The sequence below is a fragment of the Natrix helvetica genome, assembly GCF_964273705.1.
Source record: "Natrix helvetica genome assembly, chromosome: 1".
Taxonomy (NCBI): Eukaryota; Metazoa; Chordata; class Lepidosauria; order Squamata; family Natricidae; genus Natrix; species Natrix helvetica.
In genome coordinates this window covers 14,768,216-14,787,804 of record NC_138548.1, presented here as the reverse complement: position 1 = coordinate 14,787,804, position 19,589 = coordinate 14,768,216, and the positions used below count along the sequence as shown (strand labels likewise).

Genomic DNA, 19,589 nt, shown 5'->3' with positions numbered 1-19,589 from the left:
TATCACCAAAGTAGACAGAAGTAGGAATCCTGGAGGAAAGGAGAGGGGAGAGGAGAGGAGAAAGAAGGTGAGGGGAGAAGGGAAGGGAAGGAGAGAGGAGAGGAGAAAGAAGGGGAGGAGGGAAGGAAAGGAGGGTGGAGGGAAGGAGAGAGGAGGGAGGGGAGGGGAGAGGAGGAGAGGAGAAAGAAGGGGAGGAGGGAAGGAAAGGAGAGGAGAGGAGGGAGGGGAGAGGAGAGGAGGGAAGGAAAGGAGAAAGGAGGGGAGGGGAGGAGGGAAGAGAAGGAGAGGAGGGGAGAAGGGAAGGGAAGGGAAGGAAAGGAGGGAAGGATAGAGGAAAGGATGGAGGAAAGGAAAGGAGGGTGGAGGGAAGGAGAGGAGGGGAGAAGGGAAGAAAAGGAGAGGAGGGAGGGGAGAGGAAAGGGAAGGAAAGGAGAAAGGAGGGAAGGGGAGGAGGGAAGAAAAGGAGAGGAGGGGAGAAGGGAAGGGAAGGAAAGGAGGGAAGGATAGAGGAAAGGATGGAGGGAAGGAAAGGAGGGTGGAGGGAAGGAGAGGAGGAGGGAAGAAAAGGAGAGGAGAGGAGGGAGGGGAGAGGAGAGGGAAGGAAAGGAGAAAGGAGGGAAGGGGAGGAGGGAAGAAAAGGAGAGGAGGGGAGAAGGGAAGGAAAGGAAAGGAGGGAAGGATAGAGGAAAGGATGGAGGGAAGGAAAGGAGAGGGGAGGGAGGAGGGAGAGGAGGAAGGAAAGGAGAAGAGGGGGCAGAGGAGAGAGAGGAAAGGAGGAGAGGAAGGGAGGGGGAGGGAGGAGAGGGAAGCAATGGGGAGGGGGTTGATATTGGGTAAGCCTGAAAGAAAATTTATATGCACTTGGAGTATATTTATTATTCCTCCCTTCACCCTAATTTTATTTTTCAATAACTTCACACCAAAAATTGTCTCTGCAATTTTGAGAGGGTGGGCACAAGGACTTTCAGAGGGGCCTGCCCACTTCTAATTGGCCCAGGTCTCAGCCAGAGCAGGATCTGAGTCTTAAAAAAGCTTCTCTGCCAATCGGACTCAGGGCAAGGCAGATGGGCTCCATGCTGCCCTCCCATCCCCCGAGCCAATTCTGGGTGATAATAAGGACAGACCCTCTTTCCTGGAATTGGATGGAAGCTTAACAAAGAGAAACCCAACCTAGAACTGAGGAGAAGTTTTCTGACATGGGAACAACCAGTGGAACTACTTGCCACCAGAAGCTATGGGTGCTTCATCACTAGAGGAGGTTTTAAAGAAGTGACTGGGCGGCCAGTTGTCCGGAGTGGTGTAGGGTCCTCCTGGGGTCCCGTCCTGACATTATGGGAGGACAAATCTTAGCACCCCCATTTAAAGCTTGAGATTATGGGAACTTATGGAGTTGGAGCATAGAGCTAAAATGGCAGCACGTCCAAAAATGTCGCATTGTATTGATTCCTGCATCCTTTGGCTACAAATAGAAAAAGAGAGCTGACTTTTGTCTTTAAATATCCCCGGCAGCAGAAAATACAGATAGTCCTTCACTCAATTCAAAGTTACAACAGGACTGGAAAAAAGTGACGTGTGACCATTTTTCACCCCTATGACCGGTTGCAGCCTCCCCATGGTCACATGATCAATTCAAATGCTTGGCAACTGACTCATATTTATGACGGCTGCAGTGTCTCCCCCCCCCCCCCCCTTTTGTGACCTTCTGATAAACAAGTCAACGGGGAAGCCAGATTTTAAACAACCGTGTTAACTAACAAATTGCAGTGACTCACTTTTACAGCTGTGGCAAAAAAGATTCGTACAATGGGGCAACACTCACTTAACAACTGCCTTGCTTAGCTGCGGAAGTTTTGGCCCCGATTATGGCCGTTAATTCGAGGACTACCTGGATTGAGCTAGAAGAGATCCACCTCAACTCTGCCTAGGCTAAAATTGTCCTATTTAAATCGCCTCTTTTCTTTAGAAGGGAGCCGTATTATCATTCATCACAGAAACAAACCTGTGGTAGACTAAACCAGCTTGGCATGCAGAGCCATCCTTAGGGGGCAGATTTCGTATTGCAGCTGTGTAGATCTCCCAGTTAAAGGGCAGAATCTGAATTCAGAGCACACACGGGTCCTTGTGTAGGCCTTTATCAGGGTCACCTTACGCTAAATGTCTTCTTTCTCACAATTACACAGCAGCAGGAGTAAGCAATCACATCCGTCCAGGGCAAAGGGTAAATGCTTTAATAAGGTGTGGTGTGTGTACTGCAAACACAACATCTGCCATTTGAATTCAGCCCCACACAGCCCTTACTGCATATACATAACACCAAGGTTATGCTGGTAGGTCAGGAGAGAACAATCACCTTTTTAAGTATGACTATTTTTCCTTTCGTAAAGCACGAACCGATTTGGAAACCAAAGAAATACATCCAGTGTGCCTGGGAGTTTCCATAGGGCCTCTTAAGAGGTGACATTTTCCCACTGACTGTCTAGCGCAGGGGTGTCCAAACTTGGGAACTTTAAGACTTGCGGACTTCAACTCCCAGAATTCCCCAGCCAGCTGGCTGGGGAATTCTGGGAGTTGAAGTCCACAAGTCTTAAAGTTCCCAAGTTTGGACACCCCTGGTCTAGCGCATTGATGGCGAACCTATGGCATGCCGGCTAGCTGATTTTCGGCCTTCCAGAGGGCCGGGGGATGCTGTTTTTGCCCTCCCCAGGTTTCAGAAAAGTCTGGGGAGGGCAAAAAAGGCCTCCCCTGCCCCACCCTGAGGCCCTCCAAAAGCTTGGAGGCGAACAGTGTGGCACGTGAGGGGGAAGCGTGGGGGTTTTGTATGCGCATGTGGGGGCATGCTTTGCATTATGGGTGCCGGCACACATTTTTGACACCCAACAACAAAAAGATTAGCCATCACTGGTCTAGCGCGAGGCAGTTTGTAAGTCTTACGCGTAAATTGAAAACCAAATAAGATACATTTGAACGCCAAGTACCAATCCCAAAGCCCAATTTTTCGGAAGGGATTTGTTGGAAGTTAAAGCCGGGATGCTTCTTGGATACGAAGCCAAAGTTTAAATACTTCTTTACAGGTTTATATCAACAGCCACATTGGGGTTTCCCTTTGGTGTTTATTTTTGGGCAATGCAAATTCAAGCGAGGTGGCAGATATTGAAATAGGTCTTTTTACAGATATACGCAGAACAGCCTTCCGAAATTTGATGCCCTTCGAGGTGTATTGGACCCAGGTTTCCATCTCTTGCCAGCCCATGTTTGGAAAATGATGGGAAGTGTAGTCCCGCAGATCTAGAGGGAGCAGGAATTGGGAGAATGCTGAATTGAGCTACTGTTCATTTATGTATTTAAAAAAAAAAACCTGTCCTCCCCATTTTATTTATTTTTATTTTATTTTATTTCTAGACCGCCCCCTCTCCCCGAAGGGACTATTTTAAAAAAAGGGACTATTTTTTAAAAATAGATGAGTAATAGACTAAGGAACAAAAGGGGAATTAAAACATTCTCACTTTTAGAAAAATAAAATGATATTTTTTTACTTTCTTAGCTACATTCTGGGAAACCCAAACTTCGCTTTGGATTCTCTCGTCCCCAAACGATCCTATACTCTCACAGCCTAATATCTGGGGTAGGGAAGGGAAAAATAAACTCAGTGGGAGTTCTCCAGTTCAGGGAATATTTTGTGAACTGATGGAAGAGGGGCCTTTTTGGAGAGATGAGTTCATATGAAGAGCAGTGACATGGCTTCTCAAGCAGAAATTTGCAATATATTGCGAGTTGAAGGTCCCATTTGGCTTTTTACTGGTGAGGCTGGGCCAGGCCTCCAAGATAGATGATGCCAGGACAAGACGTGGAGGGAAGCCAGCACAAAAATCAAATCTGCTCTAATTAAAATTAAAATGAGAGAAATATCCCATTTCTCTCATGTTAAAATGGCAATCTGTCGATAAACTGCTGAAGCCCTGTTTTCCCGAGCCTTATTCTCAACCTCCGGAGAGTGGCTGAATTCCAGGATGGGGTATATATGTGTGATAGTTGGAGACCAAGAGTAGCAATGCTGAGTAGGAGTAGAGGAGAAGCTATTCATTCACGGATGGGCCAATGCACAATGGTAAAGGAATGTGTAGCTCTTGAGAATAGACTTTCCTACCAGGAGTAGCTGAACCTCTCCTGGTTGCTGTGTGTTTTCCTTTAGCGCTGGCCCTTGTAACCCACCCCCACCCCATTTCCTCCCCCCAAAGGGAATAGCTGACGAGGAAATAAGGAGCAAACGACGATTAAATACAGTATTTATACAGTATATATACTATATATATATACAAACATTTTGTACATTAAACAGGATGAACTCACATTCGTGTGATTTAGTTTTGATTCTTTTTCTTCTGTCCAATTTTGCCTCCTCACCCCCCCCCCCCAAAAAAAAACAACCCTCAAAAGTGGAAAAGCCCCAAAGTCTGACCGGCTGCGAGCGTCTTTGGTGACCGATCTTGGTAGAGAATCTGCACACGGCCAAGAATCCAACTAATCTATTGCACAAAGTATGGGCCATCCTCATTGGGGGAAGGGGGAAACTCTGGCCTGCCATTTTAAAATAATAATAGTAATAATTCCAAGCCACTTGCACCCTGGACTGATCTGCCATCGGCCTCTCTCTGTCTCCTTTGTGGCACGCGACATCAGGATACCTGTCCCAGAGATTCGATTCTTGCTCAGAAGGTCATGGAGGGGTGTTTTGGGGGTAAGAAACCCAGGGGTCGGGTTTCCTACTTCTCAAAAGCAGCCCCCTTCCTCCCCCTCCCAATCCGTCCTCCCTCTGGCCAGATTTGGAGAGTCTAGGGAAAGCGCTCGGGAACCCCATTCCAAAGCCAAGTACAGAAGCTGGCTGCTGAATGGCTGCTGCCAATTGATAGGAGAAGCGTTAATTCTAGAAAGGAAGAAGTGTGACACAAGCGCACGAGCACACACACACACCTGGTAGCGGTGTTGCTGGGGAAGCAATTTCCTTGCGTTCAGTATATGCTAGTCAAAAGGCATCGCACTGAAATCCGGGGCCCACTGGACAATTGCAATCATCCTCATTTAAGTGCATAAGCAGCAGTCAATGGCAACTCCTCCGATGAATTGACCAAAAAAAGGGAAATCTCAACTTTTCAGCCATTCCTCAGGCTCTAAGGCTATATTTCTCAACCTTGGCCACTTTTAAGACCAGGTGGACTTCAACTCCCAGAAGTCCACCTGGTCTTAAAAGTGGCCAAGGTTGAGAAAGTGTTCTAATGCGTCCTGCCCCAAATCTTTCAACTCAGAAAGTGGCCAATTCTTCGCCGGGCCTTTGAAAGCATTTAACCTGCGCCACTTCCGAGCGGTCGTTAAGCCGAAGCAAATGCTGAGCTCCTCTGTCTATCCAGCCACCTGGCACGAGGTGCAAAGGGGCCACAACCTCAGAGTCCCTGCTCATTTGTTTTCACCCGTCACTGGACTCCTCCCACTCGGAGGCTGATGGGCGAAACGGCTTAAGGTAACCCCACGTAGGACAACCAATCTGAAGCTTTTCCATCTTCTCACTGGGGCCGTCCCACCTTGACAAAGGAGCGAGAATCACTTGTACTCCGTTATTGAAGAAAAAGGCCTGGGTTCAAGGACTGGGGGTGAGGCGAGTGGGGCAAGACACGTTTCCCCCCCCCCCCAAACCTGTCATGTTATTGAAATAATCCCCTATAAGTTACAATCCTCTTTAGAAGAAAGAGAAAATGAGAGAAATTAACATGGTGTTTGTACATAAGCAGGTGTAATCCAAATGATTTTTTTTTAAAATGAGGATTATTTTTTTTAGGACTCAAGTATTAGACCCTTCAAATAACAATTCCCGTCGATAATTCCAGAGTCAGTTCATGCCAACTTTCCACGCTGCATCTTCTGCTTAAAGGATCGATTTCTCTTTATAATCACCACACTGCGGTGATTCTGGTCGTTTATAACCACCCACCCCAATTCCAAGGTGCATCCAAAAAACAACTTTTGTCATGATACCCTTTCTTTTTTTCTTTTCTTTTTTCCTCCTGGCGTTTACAAGCACCCTTTTCGGACAGAACTGAATGCCAAGACAAGGAGCTAAATGCAAATTAAGATCTCCCGCAGACCCCCACAGAGAGTGTCCCATGATTCCATGCAGTCTGGGAAACGGGAGAGTGGGGAGGCGGAGATGAGACATTGGGGCTTAACGCCATTCACCGAGAAAGATGCAGAAACCGCTTTCTTTCAAAAAGGATTTGATTCCGACGCAGGGATCAACATCTACAATCGCTTCCCCTTCTTTTTATTCAGCTTTTTTTTTTCTCTTTCTTTTCCTGGTACTCGGAAGGCGGGAGAAAAAGATGGCTCTCTCCTTCGCTTTACGTTCTAGCTCTGCCTCTTTCTTCTCTAAAAGAGGAATTTGGTACGGAAAACAAATGTAATGCAATCGGAAAGCCATCCAGTCTCCTACGGAGTAAGGAGTTTGGGAGAAGCAGCGGCTCCGTGGGATCAGGAGATCATATTTTCTGGGGAAAGCGGCGTGGGATCCCTCTCAGCAAGCCCTTCGGAGGCCTGGCTCGGGAGTCCCCGTAAAGCCGAACCTTGCAGGGAGTCTGTCTTCAGAGGTTCGGCTCGGCCTGCCAAACTCTCTGACGGCTGGGGAATATCTTCCAGCTCTGGGTGGGCTGTGACGGGAGGAGGTGTATTGGTCACAGAAGTCCCAACGGTGGACGTGCCCTCAAGAGTGACGGAGCCCGCTTCCGTACGGTCATTACTAACCAAACTTTGGGTCGCCGTGTTCAAAGCGGGCTCCGGGTCCTGCAAACTCCCACCACTCGTCACAACGGCCGGAGAGTCCAAAAAGGAACTGTCCAGGTTGGAGAGAAAGGAGGCTTCCGTGATGACAGCTGCTGTCTCTGCCATCCAATTCAAGTCGTTCCCGAGGGAGACGCCAGTGCTGGAGATCGGGGGGCGGTGGCCTTCCCCAGAAGCCAGGGAGCCATCTCCTGCCCCAGCTGGGCTGGCGTCCAGGTGGGGTTGCTGGTCGGCTGAATTGGCTGCCGCGACGGTCGTGTTGTTATTGAGGTTGTCCTGGACAGCGGTCTGGGTCCCCACCTGCTGGTTCTGGAGCAACATCTCCTGGATCCGGATCTGTTGGAGGATGGCTGGCAACTCGTAATGGTGGAAAAAGTAGATCATGGAATGCTGCCAGGGAGGGGAGGAGAAGAGAAGAGCAGGAGAGATGAAAAGGGTTAATGATTGGGCTGAGCGAGGAAGTTCTCCCATCCAATCCCCCCAAATGTATAAATCAATTGCTCCTCCTCAAGCTTTGAAGGGAACCAGGATGGTGTGGTGGTGAAGGTGCTAGGCTTGAAACTGGGAGAGGAGGAGTTCTAGTCCTTCCTTAGGCAAGAAAGCCAGCTAAGTGCTTTCTTGGGAGCCCTGGTGGCCCAGTGGTTAGAATGCAATATTGCAGGCAAACTCTGCCCACAGCCAGGAGTTCGAGCCTGACCGGCCCAAGATTGACTCAGCCTTCCATCCTTCCCAGGTCCATAAAATGAGGAGCCAGTTTGCTGAGGGCAGTAGGCTGACTCTGTAAACCGCTTAGAGAGGGCTGTAAGCACGGTGAAGCGGTATATAAGTCTAAGGGCTATTGCTAGTGCAAAGTGACTTTGGATCAGTCCCTCTCTTTCAGGTCAGCCCATCTCAAAGAGCTGTTCTCGTGGGAAAGTAACAGGTAGGGGACCATGGTATCCTGCTGCGCCGGCTGGAGGGGTTGGGGGTCCGGGGCACCGTTTTGCGGTGGTTCGGCTCCTACCTTTCTGGCCGGACGCAGCGTGTGTTGGCAGGAGAAGAGAGGTCGACCCTATGCCCCCTTACTTGTGGGGTGCCACAGGGGTCGGTCCTCTCGCCACTCCTGTTCAACACATATATGAAGCCGCTGGGTGAGATCATCCGTGGTTTCGGGGTGGGATACCACCTGTACACTGATGATACTCAGCTGTACTTTTCCACCCCGAACCACCCCAACGAGGCCATCGAAGTGATGTCCCGGTGTGTGGAAGCCGTACGGATCTGGATGGATGACAACCGACTCAAGCTCAACCCCTCCAAGACGGAGTGGCTGTGGGTACCAGCTCCCCGGTTCAGCCAATTAACTCCATCATTGGCCATTGGGGGCATTCAACTTGCCCCCGTGGAGCGGGTGCGCAATTTGGGCGTCCTCCTGGATGCCCGGCTGTCCATGGATGACCATGTGACAGCCGTGGCAAGGGGGGCGTTCCACCAGGTTCGCCTGGTGCGCCAATTGCGCCCCCTACTGGACCGGGATGCCTTACGCACAGTCACTCATGCGCTGGTGACGTCTCGCTTGGACTACTGTAACGCTCTCTACATGGGGCTTCCCTTGAAATGCACCCGGAGGCTACAGTTGGTCCAGAACGCAGCCGCGCGGGTAATTATGGGGAGTACTAGGTACTCCCATGTGACACCGTTCCTGCGTGAGCTGCACTGGCTTCCTGTGGTCTATCGGGTGCGTTTCAAGGTTTTGATAACAATCTTTAAAGCGCTCCATGGCTCAGGACCTAGTTACTTGCGGGATCGTATTCTGCCCCATACATCCCTGCGACCAATCCGCTCGCACAGAGAGGGCCTCCTCCAGGTGCCGTCCACTAGACAGTGTCGGGGGGCGGCGCCTAGGAGTAGAGCCTTCTCTGTGGCGGGCCCAGCCCTGTGGAATGACCTCCCTCCGGATATTAGGAATACCTCTGACCTCCGCTCCTTTCGTATTAAGCTTAAGACCCACCTATTCCAAGTAGCTGGCCTGGCTCAACTTTGATCTAACCATATCGCTCCTGACGGGTTTTTAATTGGGTATTTTAATTATATTTAATTATTTAGGGGTTTTTTAATCACTGTATTCTAATTGTTTTTTATTCATCAGCCGACCTCCTCCTTGTGTATGTCTCGGTATATGTCTCTGTTATATGTTTGTTTTGTCCACATATTTATTTCATATGTTTCATTGTACGCCGCCCCGAGTCCTTCGGGAGAGGGTGCGGCTAAGAAATAAATATTTAATTAATATTTAATTAATTACATGGGCCACCTTGCATGGTTGAAAATGAAGATGGGATCACAGGGGCTGTGCATTATCTGTCGTCCAAGTAACCTAGATGCTGTTAGGAAAGGCCAAACTCCACACCCTGCATGAAACATGCCACCGCACCCATTTCTGCTCCAACTTTATTAAGGGCATTTGGTGAAGGCCGAGTGGGATCCGTGTCAGCAAAACAAGACCCCAAGCCTGCAATCCTAACCATCTTTCCTGAATCCCCCACCCACCGCCCCGGCCAGCTGTTCTCTAGGCCCTGCAGCAATTCTCAAAATGAAAGCAGCACGGCCAGTGCAAACCACTAATTTTCTGGCTAAGATGGGGTGAATCATTGCCAGAAAATCCTCTACCAACTACCACTGCATTGCCCTTTTGTGCTCCACAAAACAGATTTTATCTTTTACAAGAGTCTAGGTCTGTGATGGTGAACCCAGGGCACGTGTGCCAGAAGTGGCACGCAGGGCCATCTCTCCGGGCACGCAAGCCTTCGCCCATTGCTCTTCTGGGTTCCAGCACGCCAGCTGGTCTTCATGCATGCCAGAAACCGGAAGATCAGGTGGCCAGTGCACATGTGCACGCCGGAAACTGGAAGATCATCTCCCTGGCACGTGCATGGGCACCGGGTAGCTACTCTTCCGGTTTACGGCACGTGCTCCCATTTTGGCGCTTGGTGCCAAAAAGGTTCGCCAAGACTGGTCTAGATATTCAGGAAGACCAAATGAAACCTGGATAATTTCTGAGATTTCAAGTGTGTGTTATTTACGTACTTCAAAGCCAAAGGACTAGAAACGTGGCAAACGATGTCTGAAAAAGTATTTTCTCAGGGAAGGCTAAATCATAGAACGGATTCTATCTTTTGAAGCCTGTCATGATTTGGGGGTTTCACACAATGCTGTAGGAGCTCAATTTAGAGACGGAAGCCTACCTGTATGAAAAGCCACGAAGTTACCAAGGCCAAACTGCTATATTGCCCATTGAAACGATAATGGTAGGCATAAAAGGCAAAGTGGTACAAGTAGAAAAACCTGGAGAGAGACAGAAATATAAATATTACGCAGGCACATGCATTTATATACAAATATTCACACAATCCCCGATTGGCTTCCATCCTTCCTGTCTGAAGACAAACGGTTGTAATTCTCCCAGCCCACCCCACCCCTTCGCTTCAAAGAAGAAGTGTAAAAGTGAACTGCAAGTGAGAAACAGCCCGGTCCTATAATCAGTGAGGGATGAGAACCAGGGAAGGGAAAGGGCAATGATGAATACTACTGAGGGATCAAGGTAATTGGGAGAAGACGCAGGAGTGGCAGGGGCTTAAGGAGTTAAACTGGCCCTGGGAGGACCATATCAACAAGATTGCCAAGAGGTCTCCAATTGGGGGGGGGGGGGGGGGAGAGGGGAATGAGTTTGAGTTTTATTGGATTTATATGCCGCCCTTCTCCCAAAGGACTCAGGGCGGCATACAACATTAAAAAACAAACATCACGAAAGTTAAAAAGAAATTAGATACACAGGCCAGGCCGGCTTGCTGGAAAAGCCAACTTTTCAGGGCGCGTCGGAAGGACCGCAGGTCAGGGATTATGCGAAGCTCCGGGGGCAGCTCATTCCAGAGGGAAGGCGCTCCCACAGAGAAGGCTCTCCCCCTGGGGGTCGCCAGCCGACACTGTCTGGCCGACGGCACCCTGAGGAGGCCAACTCTGTGGGATCGCACTGGACGGTGGGAGGCTACTGGTGGCAATAGGTAGTCTCGCAGGTACCTTGGGCCTAAGCCCAATGTGTTGACACTAAAAACAGACAATCCATCAGGCAAAGTGGAGCCAGCTGAACATCTAAGCGCTGCCCTAAATTGGGAATGGCCATTCTGTGACTCCTTAAGTTGCTTTTCTGAAAAACCCTAAAAGACAGTTTGGTGTAGTGGTTAAAAGGCCAGGCTAAAAACCAGGAGACGGTCAATTCTAATCCCGCTTTAGGCATGAGAGCCAGCTGGGTGATTTTGGGCCAATTCCCAGGAGGCTGTGAGTTCTAGTCCTGCCTCAGGCATAAAGCTGGCTGAATGATTTTGGATTAATCTCTCAACGTAGCTCAACTTCACAGGGCTGTTATGATGGGGGAAATGGGAGAAGGAAGGAGTATTACTGCATTTGTTGCCTTGAGCTTTTTTTTTTTTTTAAGAAAAGCCCTTAGGTACAATAGATTATCTCTCCTGCCCATTCAGACACCTCCAAAAAGGTTTAAAAGCCCTCCCGCCCCGCTTTGCTTCCCAAAGGTTGCCATCCCCGGTCCAGGGAGTTCACTAGCCTGTCTCTGTCTGAGTCAAGTCCCAGGTTCGTTACCTCAACCAGTGCCTCTTGCTTGTGTTGGTGTGACAGCAAATTGCGTCGTACTGGTCTGCCAACCAGACAATGAGGATGATATAGAAGGCCGTGGTGGTGTCGTTGAAGAACTCGGACATGATGGCCTCCATGCCTGTTTCCAGAGGGAAGGGAAGGAAGAGAACGTCAACATGCCGCCTGAGAGGTTATCGCCCTCCGTATTTCTCAAGCCAAACACGAATGCCTTCTTGCACCCATGAAACCTTTGCAACACAGAGACTGGCTTGAAGTCCACGGACTGAGCTCTGCATAACTGCAGAGAACTGGAAGCTGTCTTTAGAAACAAATGTCTCCAGGACTTCAGAAGGTATTTCTTCAATAGGATGGGTTAAGGCAGTTAACATAAGCCAGACAGGCCGTTGAAGGATACTTCAGTAGGTTGGAAAGGGGAATTCTACAGCAGTTTTCTTAGCCTTAGCGATGTTGTGGCCTGCCAGCAGCCAGCGGAGATGGCAGCAGAGTCAAACATTGAGGAGGGTGGGGAGGAACCTGGGCCAGTCCTGGAGTCTGGGGAAAGCTCTGATGAGGGCTCTGTGTTGGAGGCAGAGAGGGGGGCAGAGCCGTATGCCAGTTATCAGCTGCCTTCGGAGTCAGACATCAGTGAGGCAGACAAACAGCTGGAGCCTGTTCCCAGTATGCGCATGCGCAGAGTTGCAAGACAATGGGAACAGCGAAAGAACAGGGGTTCATCTTGGAAGTAAGGCCACAGGTAAGGACGATGAATGGCCCCTCCCAGAGGAAAAAAAAGAGGAGCGAAAGGGGAGTGGAGTTTGCAGGAGACAATTAGTTCGCTTAATTCGTTAGTGACTCTCCGAGACTCCTTGCCAAATTTTACAGATATCGGCCTGGCAGCTCTCCAAGCCAGATAAGGTCTGTGACCGTAAATCCTCCCTTGAAAGATTTTGCTGGATATAAAATGAGCAGAATTCAGTCAATTAATAAAAGGGTTTTTTGTCGGGACGAGGACTTTGCTTCATGCTCTTGGGAAGCCTCGGTCAGAATAAGTGATTGGAAGTTGTGTGGACTTCAACTCCCAGAATTCCACAGCCAGCATTGAAGTCCACCCAACTTCAAATCGCCAAGGCTGAGAAACACTGTACTACAATAAGCTGTCAGATAAATATTAAACAAAGGAAAACCTGATTGGAAAAGTGGTGGGTTCTTTCCAATCCACAGAGGCTACAAGCCCCTTTCCCCAACCAGTGCTGATTCTTTCTGGAGGCTAAAAGCTGAGGAGGTCTCCTTACCTACTAAAGCCAAGATGACGGTCAGCAAAGGAGCTGCGGGGAAGGCAATTGTCATGTTCATTTCCAGCATCTGTAACAGGTCCACTGGAGAAAGGGGGAGGAAGCCAAATTCAAAAGAGAAGCAGTCAGGCAAGAGATAAATTCGTTTTTCTTGGCCTATGGCAGTCATCAGGGATGGGTTCCTGTACTGGTTGGTACTGGTTTGCTGCGTGCGCATCCATTGCCTATTGCTCTCGCATGCGCAGTTGACTGTAAATTATTCTGTGCAAGCACAGAAACAAGCCAGCAACGGCTGAAGAGACAAGGAACCGGTTTGGGGGGGGGGGTGGCCAGCCTGCGTTGCGGCCAGTTCTGTAACTCAGGCCAAACCACCATGACCGGTTCGCCCGAACTGGGAGCAATCCACCTCTGGCAGTGATGGTGAGCCTTTTCGGAACCAAGTGCCGAAAAGGGAGCACTTTGCACATGTGCAAACTCGCCTGGGCCATGACCAGGAAGAGGAGCTGCCTAAGGGGCATGAATGCACTGGGAAATATATTTTTTTTTGTTTCCGGTGAGTGCATGCGCGGCAGCCAGCAAATCTTCCGGTTACTGCTGCGCGCTTGCATGCACCGATCAGCTGGCTGGCGCGCATGCTCACTCCAGAAAATAGAAGACCAGCTCTTCTGGTTTCCGGCACTACCGCACGCACAAAGGCCAATTGTCATGTGCGCGCATGCGCGCCAGAAACCAGGAAGAGGAAGAGCACAACCTGCGGGTGCCAGGCCACATGGCGTGCCTTAGGTTCCCCATCACGGGTCTGTGGGACGACACAGGAACAGAGTCTGCAGCTAAAAGTCAAATGGAATCCCAGGTAAAAGAATTGAGGGAAACACTGCTAGGCAGAGTAAGGAGATATTGGGCTACGGATGTCCTTCCCAGACCTGCTGAGCTATCGCTCCCCTATTCCCAAGTACAAGGCAATTTCACGTAACCACTGAGCACTAACCACTGTATGTATGTATATGTATGTGTGTGTACACACACACACAATATATATATATTCCAATTGTGCCCTTATTCCCTCCAAAACAACATATATTCTTCAATAGGTTTATTCCCTTTACCTTCCACCAACACTGATTTTATAAAATCCCCCTATATTTCATTATAATTGTTTGCTTTGATCATCCCTTTTTTAAAAATTTAATTTAATTCCAAAGAAATGAGTGGTATAATGAAATTCTAACCCCAATGATGGTTGTTAAGTCCGGGACTATCTGTATAAAGGACTGCTTATAAACATCAGGTGAAGTCTTCCTAACGCTGCTGCTAAGGGCTGAGGCGCTTGGTCCAATGCAACCTTACTCCGTGGCTAGAAAATTAAATTCCCATCACTAAAGAGGGTTCCAGCCAATAGAAACAGCCAGCTGCTATCTAATGCCAGGATGCCAAAATGATGATTCACTCAAGGATGAACAAGTAACAAAAATATTTCTTGGCTGTGCTGTTCAAGACTGCACATTAAAATGAATGACAGCAAGCAGCATACCGGGGAGCAGTTATTTAACATGGATTAGGATGCAAATGGACCATAGCAGTGTTTAAACCAAGGATGTGCAGGTTTTCAATGTTGATAGCTACTCTTAATCTTTGCCTGGCATGCGGAATAGCCAATGGAACGGTTTTCATTTGCACTGAATTAAAATTAAATGTATCCACTGTACCTAACGCTATTACTCCTGTACTCAGAATAATCACATGAATGGCATGGAATAAATTGAAATAAGTTCCTCCTTATATTAAACACTGCAGTCAAAACACTGGACCCCGCCCCATAATTTGCAGCTTCTCACTGCTCTCATCAAAGCCAACACCAATAGCGCTTAGACTTATATACCGCTTTATACCTCTCTCTAAGAGGTTGACACGAGTCAGTACATTGCCCAACAACCTGGGTCCTCATTTTACCCACCTCGGAAGGATGGAAGGCTGAGTCAACCATGAGCTCAGTCGGGATCAAACTCCTGGCAGTGAGCAGAGTCAGCCTGCAATTCTGCATCCTAACCATTGAACCACCGCAGCTCACAACTCACCATCATGCTCATTCTAAGCCAGGGGTCCCCAAACTTGGCAACTTTTAAGACTTGTGGACTTCAACTCCCAGAATTCTCATAGCAAAAACTCACAGCAAGGATTTATTTAAAACTTACCAATAAAAACGAAGATTTGGTGGTGTGAGTAACGCAACAGCATGGAAACAGACAGAGTCTGAAAAGAGACAGGCAGGCAAGGATTAAAGCGTGGAAGCCCCAAGGCCAAACACAAAAAAACGGGAAAGCATTCTCATAAATTCTGATAGTTGAAAATCACTCTCTGGAATCAAAATTAATTTGTCCAGAATTAAAACAAAAAGCACAATTCACATAACCACTCCAAAGTGTTGACAAAGATGGGTTGTTATCCTCAGAAAAACTGTTCTTTGCCAGCCTTGCAAATTGTTTGTCTGAGACTCAAATTGGTGTCATTTTGTCGCAGGCTCTTTTATGTATCTCCAGGTTAGAGGGCTCCAAAATTCCAAAAAAGTCAGCCCAACCCCTCAAGGGCCTGTACTCACAGTTTACTGTACCACTCTTTCCTCACTCTGCTTCAACTGCTGTGCTTCCACTAGTACAGGGGTGTCAAACCCAGGGCCCGGAGGCTGAATCCAGCCTGTGGGGTGCTTAGATTTAGCTCATGGGGCCACCCTAGAAACAGCAAAGGATCAGCCCGCGGTGCCTTTGCCAGTGAAAACAGAGTTCGGTAGGGCCACATGCAGCTTTTCCAGGCTACGTTTTTGACTGCCCTCTGCCAGTGAAGGAGCTTGGGGAGGTGCCTGCCGAAAATGGAGTCTGGGAGGGCCGCATCTAGCCTTCCCGAGCTCCATTTTCACTGGCAGAGGGTGGCAGGTGGCTGTTGCAGCTGAAAATGGAGCTCTGTAGCCCATTTTCACTGGCAGAGCACTTGGGCCAGCACAAACACCCTGACACGAGTGACTTCAGGCCGGCCACGCCCACCCCAGCCCCTGAGGTCAAATGCAACCCTGATATGGCCCCCAATGAAATTGAGTTTGACACCCCTGCACCCCTACATCTCTTTGTGTCTTCAGGCTGGCCACGCCCACCCCAGCCCCTGAGGTCAAACGCAACCCTGATATGGCCCTCAATGAAATCGAGTTTGACACCCCTGCACCCCTACATCTCTTTGTGTCTTCAGGCTGGCCACGCCCACCCCAGCCCCTGAGGTCAAATGCAACCCTGATATGGCCCTCAATGAAATCGAGTTTGACACCCCTGCACCCCTACATTTCTTTGTGTCTTCAGGCTGGCCACGCCCACCCCAGCCCCTGAGGTCAAATGCAACCCTGATGTGGCCCCCAATGAAATCGAGTTTGACACCCCTGCACCCCTACATTTCTTTGTGTCTTCAGGCTGGCCACGCCCACCCCAGCCCCTGAGGTCAAATGCAACCCTGATATGGCCCTCAATGAAATCGAGTTTGACACCCCTGCACCCCTACATTTCTTTGTGTCTTCAGGCTGGCCACGCCCACCCCAGCCCCTGAGGTCAAATGCAACCCTGATGTGGCCCCCAATGAAATCGAGTTTGACATCCCTGCATTACTACATCTCTTTGTGAGTCTTATTTCCGGAGAACAGTAACAATAAATTCGCCTAAGGCTGCTTCAGTTTCTCAAACTAACAGAAACCACCTTCCATCTTACTACTACTCTCCCAATACCATCACACCCAACTGTCTCTCTGCTCAGCTTTTATAAACACAGGTTGCTGGACTGGCTAAGGAGAACTGTTAAAGGGACAGGGCAACGCCAGCTCAGGTGCTAGCCCTTTTGCAGGCAATCAGCCTTCTCACAACGTCTCTAAACTAGGATTTTAACTCATGCATTGATTTAAATATCTCAGGCAATATATTCATTTTCACAGTACAATTATGGTAAGCCCTAGCCAGGAAAATCTTCAGTTCATGCGTCTTTCAAGGTCTTGCTTTGTATCTTTCCATATTTTTAACAAACACTTTGGAAACTGTCATCATTATCTCACATCCGATAAAGCCCTGAACATTTCCCTGGGGTTTGTTTTTTCTTGTTACATCACGATCGCTCTCTTCTTTCACGTAATGTTGTTCTTTAGAAGTTAAAACACCTTTGTTTTCTTCTTGTTAATTTTGCATCGAGCAAGGCAGCCAAAACCTTTTATTACTTTTATCATCTGCCATGTTACAGCGTTGTGGTTGTGTAACTGTAAATGCTAGACATCTGCGTAACATTTTATCTCCTCACTGGTTCAGCTGCTGATAAGAACCAGAGGCTACAAAGCACTCAGAAGAAGCACAGTGAATGAAAGTGCAGCTGGCAAAACTAAAGGAAAGGTGGGGAACGATGGCTCCTTTATGACTTGTGAACTTCAACTCCCAGAATTCCTGAACCAGCATGAAGTCCACAAGGCACCAAAGGGCCATCGTTCCCCACTCCTGAACTAAAGGATAGTGGGCAGAGTTTCATGCAGAGGATCGCTTTCTGATCACAGTAACTGATTAAGAATGTCCAACTTAAGGTCAACCCTGATACAGGTAGTCCTCAACTTACAACAACTGAGCCCAACATTGTTGCTGTTCAGCGAATTTTACCCTATTTTCAACCTTTTGTGCCAAAGTTGTTAAGTGAATCACTGCAGTTGTTAAGTTAAGGACACGGTTGTTAAGTGAATCTGGCTTCCCCATTGACTTTGCTTGTCAGAAGGTCACAAAAGGTGATCGCATGACCCCTTGGACACTGCAACCATCATAAATAGGAACCAGTTGCAATCCCTGGGGATGTACTGTAAGTGTGAAAAAAGGTCATAAGTCACTTTTTTTCAGTGCCGTTGTAACTTTGAATGGTCAGTAAATGAACTGTTGTAAGTCGAGGACTACCTGTTTACAAACAGGCTGCCTTTTACCAAATACTAAAGGTAAAGGTTCCCCTCGCACATATGTATTAATCGTTCCTGACTCTAGGGGGCGAGGCTCATCTCCGTTTCAGAGCCGAAGAGCCAGCACTGTCTGAAGACGTCTCCGTGGTCATGTGGCCGGCATGACTAAATACCAAAGGCACACGGAATGCTGTTACCTTCCCACCAAAGGTGGTTCCTATTTTTCTACTTGCATTTTTTACATGCTTTCGAACTGCTAGGTTGGCAGAAGCTGGGACAAGTAACGGGAGCTCACTCGGTTACGTGTTACCAAATACTATGTGTTACTAAATGCTACTTTGAATCACTGAAAACCATTGAAAACAAGAACCGGTGAAGCTGTAGATACAGCCTGTTTTCCCAAAAGTCCTGTGTGGCTTCAGCCGTTTGTCAGCTGGAGGAAAGACAAGGCTGTCAACTATTTTTCAATCCTAGGCTGTCCGTTTGTAGGAGTTCTGACTTACATACAATCTCAAGGGGGTTGGACTAGAAGACCTCCAAGGCCCCTCCCAACTCTGTTATTCTTATTCTGTTATTCAAGTTAAAGACTGAATTAGGAACGGAATGTGTTAAATTCAGCCTATAGGGTTAGTCCTCGACTGGCAGCCACAATTGGGACCAGAATTTCCTTCACTAAGCAAGGCAGCTTAGCAAGGTATGGGAGATGCACTCAATTTTATGACTTTTTTTTACCCACACTGTTAAGCAAATCACTACAGTTGTTAAATGAATAACACAGCTGTTAAGCCAAGTTGGCTTTCCATGTTGACTTTGGTGGTTGAGGCTGAGAAGGTCACAAATGGGGATGTTATGAACCCAGGACACTGCAAGCATTGTGAATACATGCTGGTTATCTGGCACCCAAATTTTGATCACGGAATCCTGGGATACTGCAACAGCCATAAGTGCACGGGCCAAGCTGTAAGTCAATGCCACTGTAACTCTGAATGGTCGCTTAAATAAACAGTTATAAGTCAAGACTACCTGTGTATCATTATCGTATTTTTCAGAGTATAAGACGCACCTTTCCCCCCCCCCAAAAGAGGGTGAAAATCTGGGTGCATCTTATACACTGAATACAGCATTTTTGGCCTCCCACAATTCCACCCCCTTCGCAAAAACGGATGCGAAAAATATGGTATGTGGGAGGCCTGCAAAGTGCTCTTGGGAGCTGGGAAGGGCAAAAATGAGCAAAAAACGGGCTGTTTTTTTGCTCGTTTTTGCTCCCTCAGTCCCCAGAACTCTACAAGCCTCCTAAAGATTATGCATGCCCTTTTTGTTGGGGGGAGGGGGGGGGGGAGGCCTCTCAAACTCTCTGCATGCCCTGTTTTTCACAAAAAATGAGGTGTGCAGTGGGTTTGGGAGGTCTGCAGAGTGCAAAAACTTTTTTTTTTAATTTACTTCTTCAAAATCTTGGTGCGTCTTGTACTCCGAAAAATACGGTATGTGGGTAGTCCTTGACTTACGATCACAACTGAGTCCCAGATTTCTGTTGTTGAGATATTCGTTAAGTGAGTTTTGGCTCCATTTTTCGACTTTTCTTGCCACCGTCGTCTAGTGAATCACCACACTTGCTAAATTAGTAACAGGAGCTGTTAAGTGAGTCTGGATTCCCTGTTGACATTGCTGGTCAGAAGATCTCAAAAGGTGATCTCGTGACCTCGGGACGCCACAACCGTCATAAAAAGGAATCGCCAGTTACCAAGCATCTGAATTTTGATGACATGACCAGGGTGTGTGTGTGCTGTAGCGGTTGTTAAGTGTGGGGGAAAAAATGGCCATAAGGCATCTTTTTTCAGTGATGTTGCAACTCCGAACGGTCAGTAAATGAACTGTCGTAAGTCGAGGGCCACCTGTATTGA

The 19,589-nt window shown here is 48.2% G+C and overlaps 1 protein-coding gene across 2 annotated transcripts in view; it reads right to left on the bottom strand.

The window, feature by feature from the left end:
* Nucleotides 1-5,814: 5,814 nt before the first annotated feature.
* Nucleotides 5,815-19,589, bottom strand: part of TMEM259 (transmembrane protein 259) — a 52,366-nt gene continuing 38,591 nt past the window's right edge. For both annotated transcript variants that reach the window (XM_081958831.1, XM_081958830.1), the window contains exons 7-11: nucleotides 14,933-14,990; nucleotides 12,741-12,824; nucleotides 11,455-11,587; nucleotides 10,047-10,146; nucleotides 5,815-7,212 (exon numbers count right to left, since the gene is read on the bottom strand). In XM_081958831.1, the coding sequence (XP_081814957.1) occupies nucleotides 6,517-7,212; nucleotides 10,047-10,146; nucleotides 11,455-11,587; nucleotides 12,741-12,824; nucleotides 14,933-14,990 (1,071 nt within the window). In that variant the 3' untranslated portion in view covers nucleotides 5,815-6,516. The remainder of the gene's footprint in view (nucleotides 7,213-10,046; nucleotides 10,147-11,454; nucleotides 11,588-12,740; nucleotides 12,825-14,932; nucleotides 14,991-19,589) is intronic.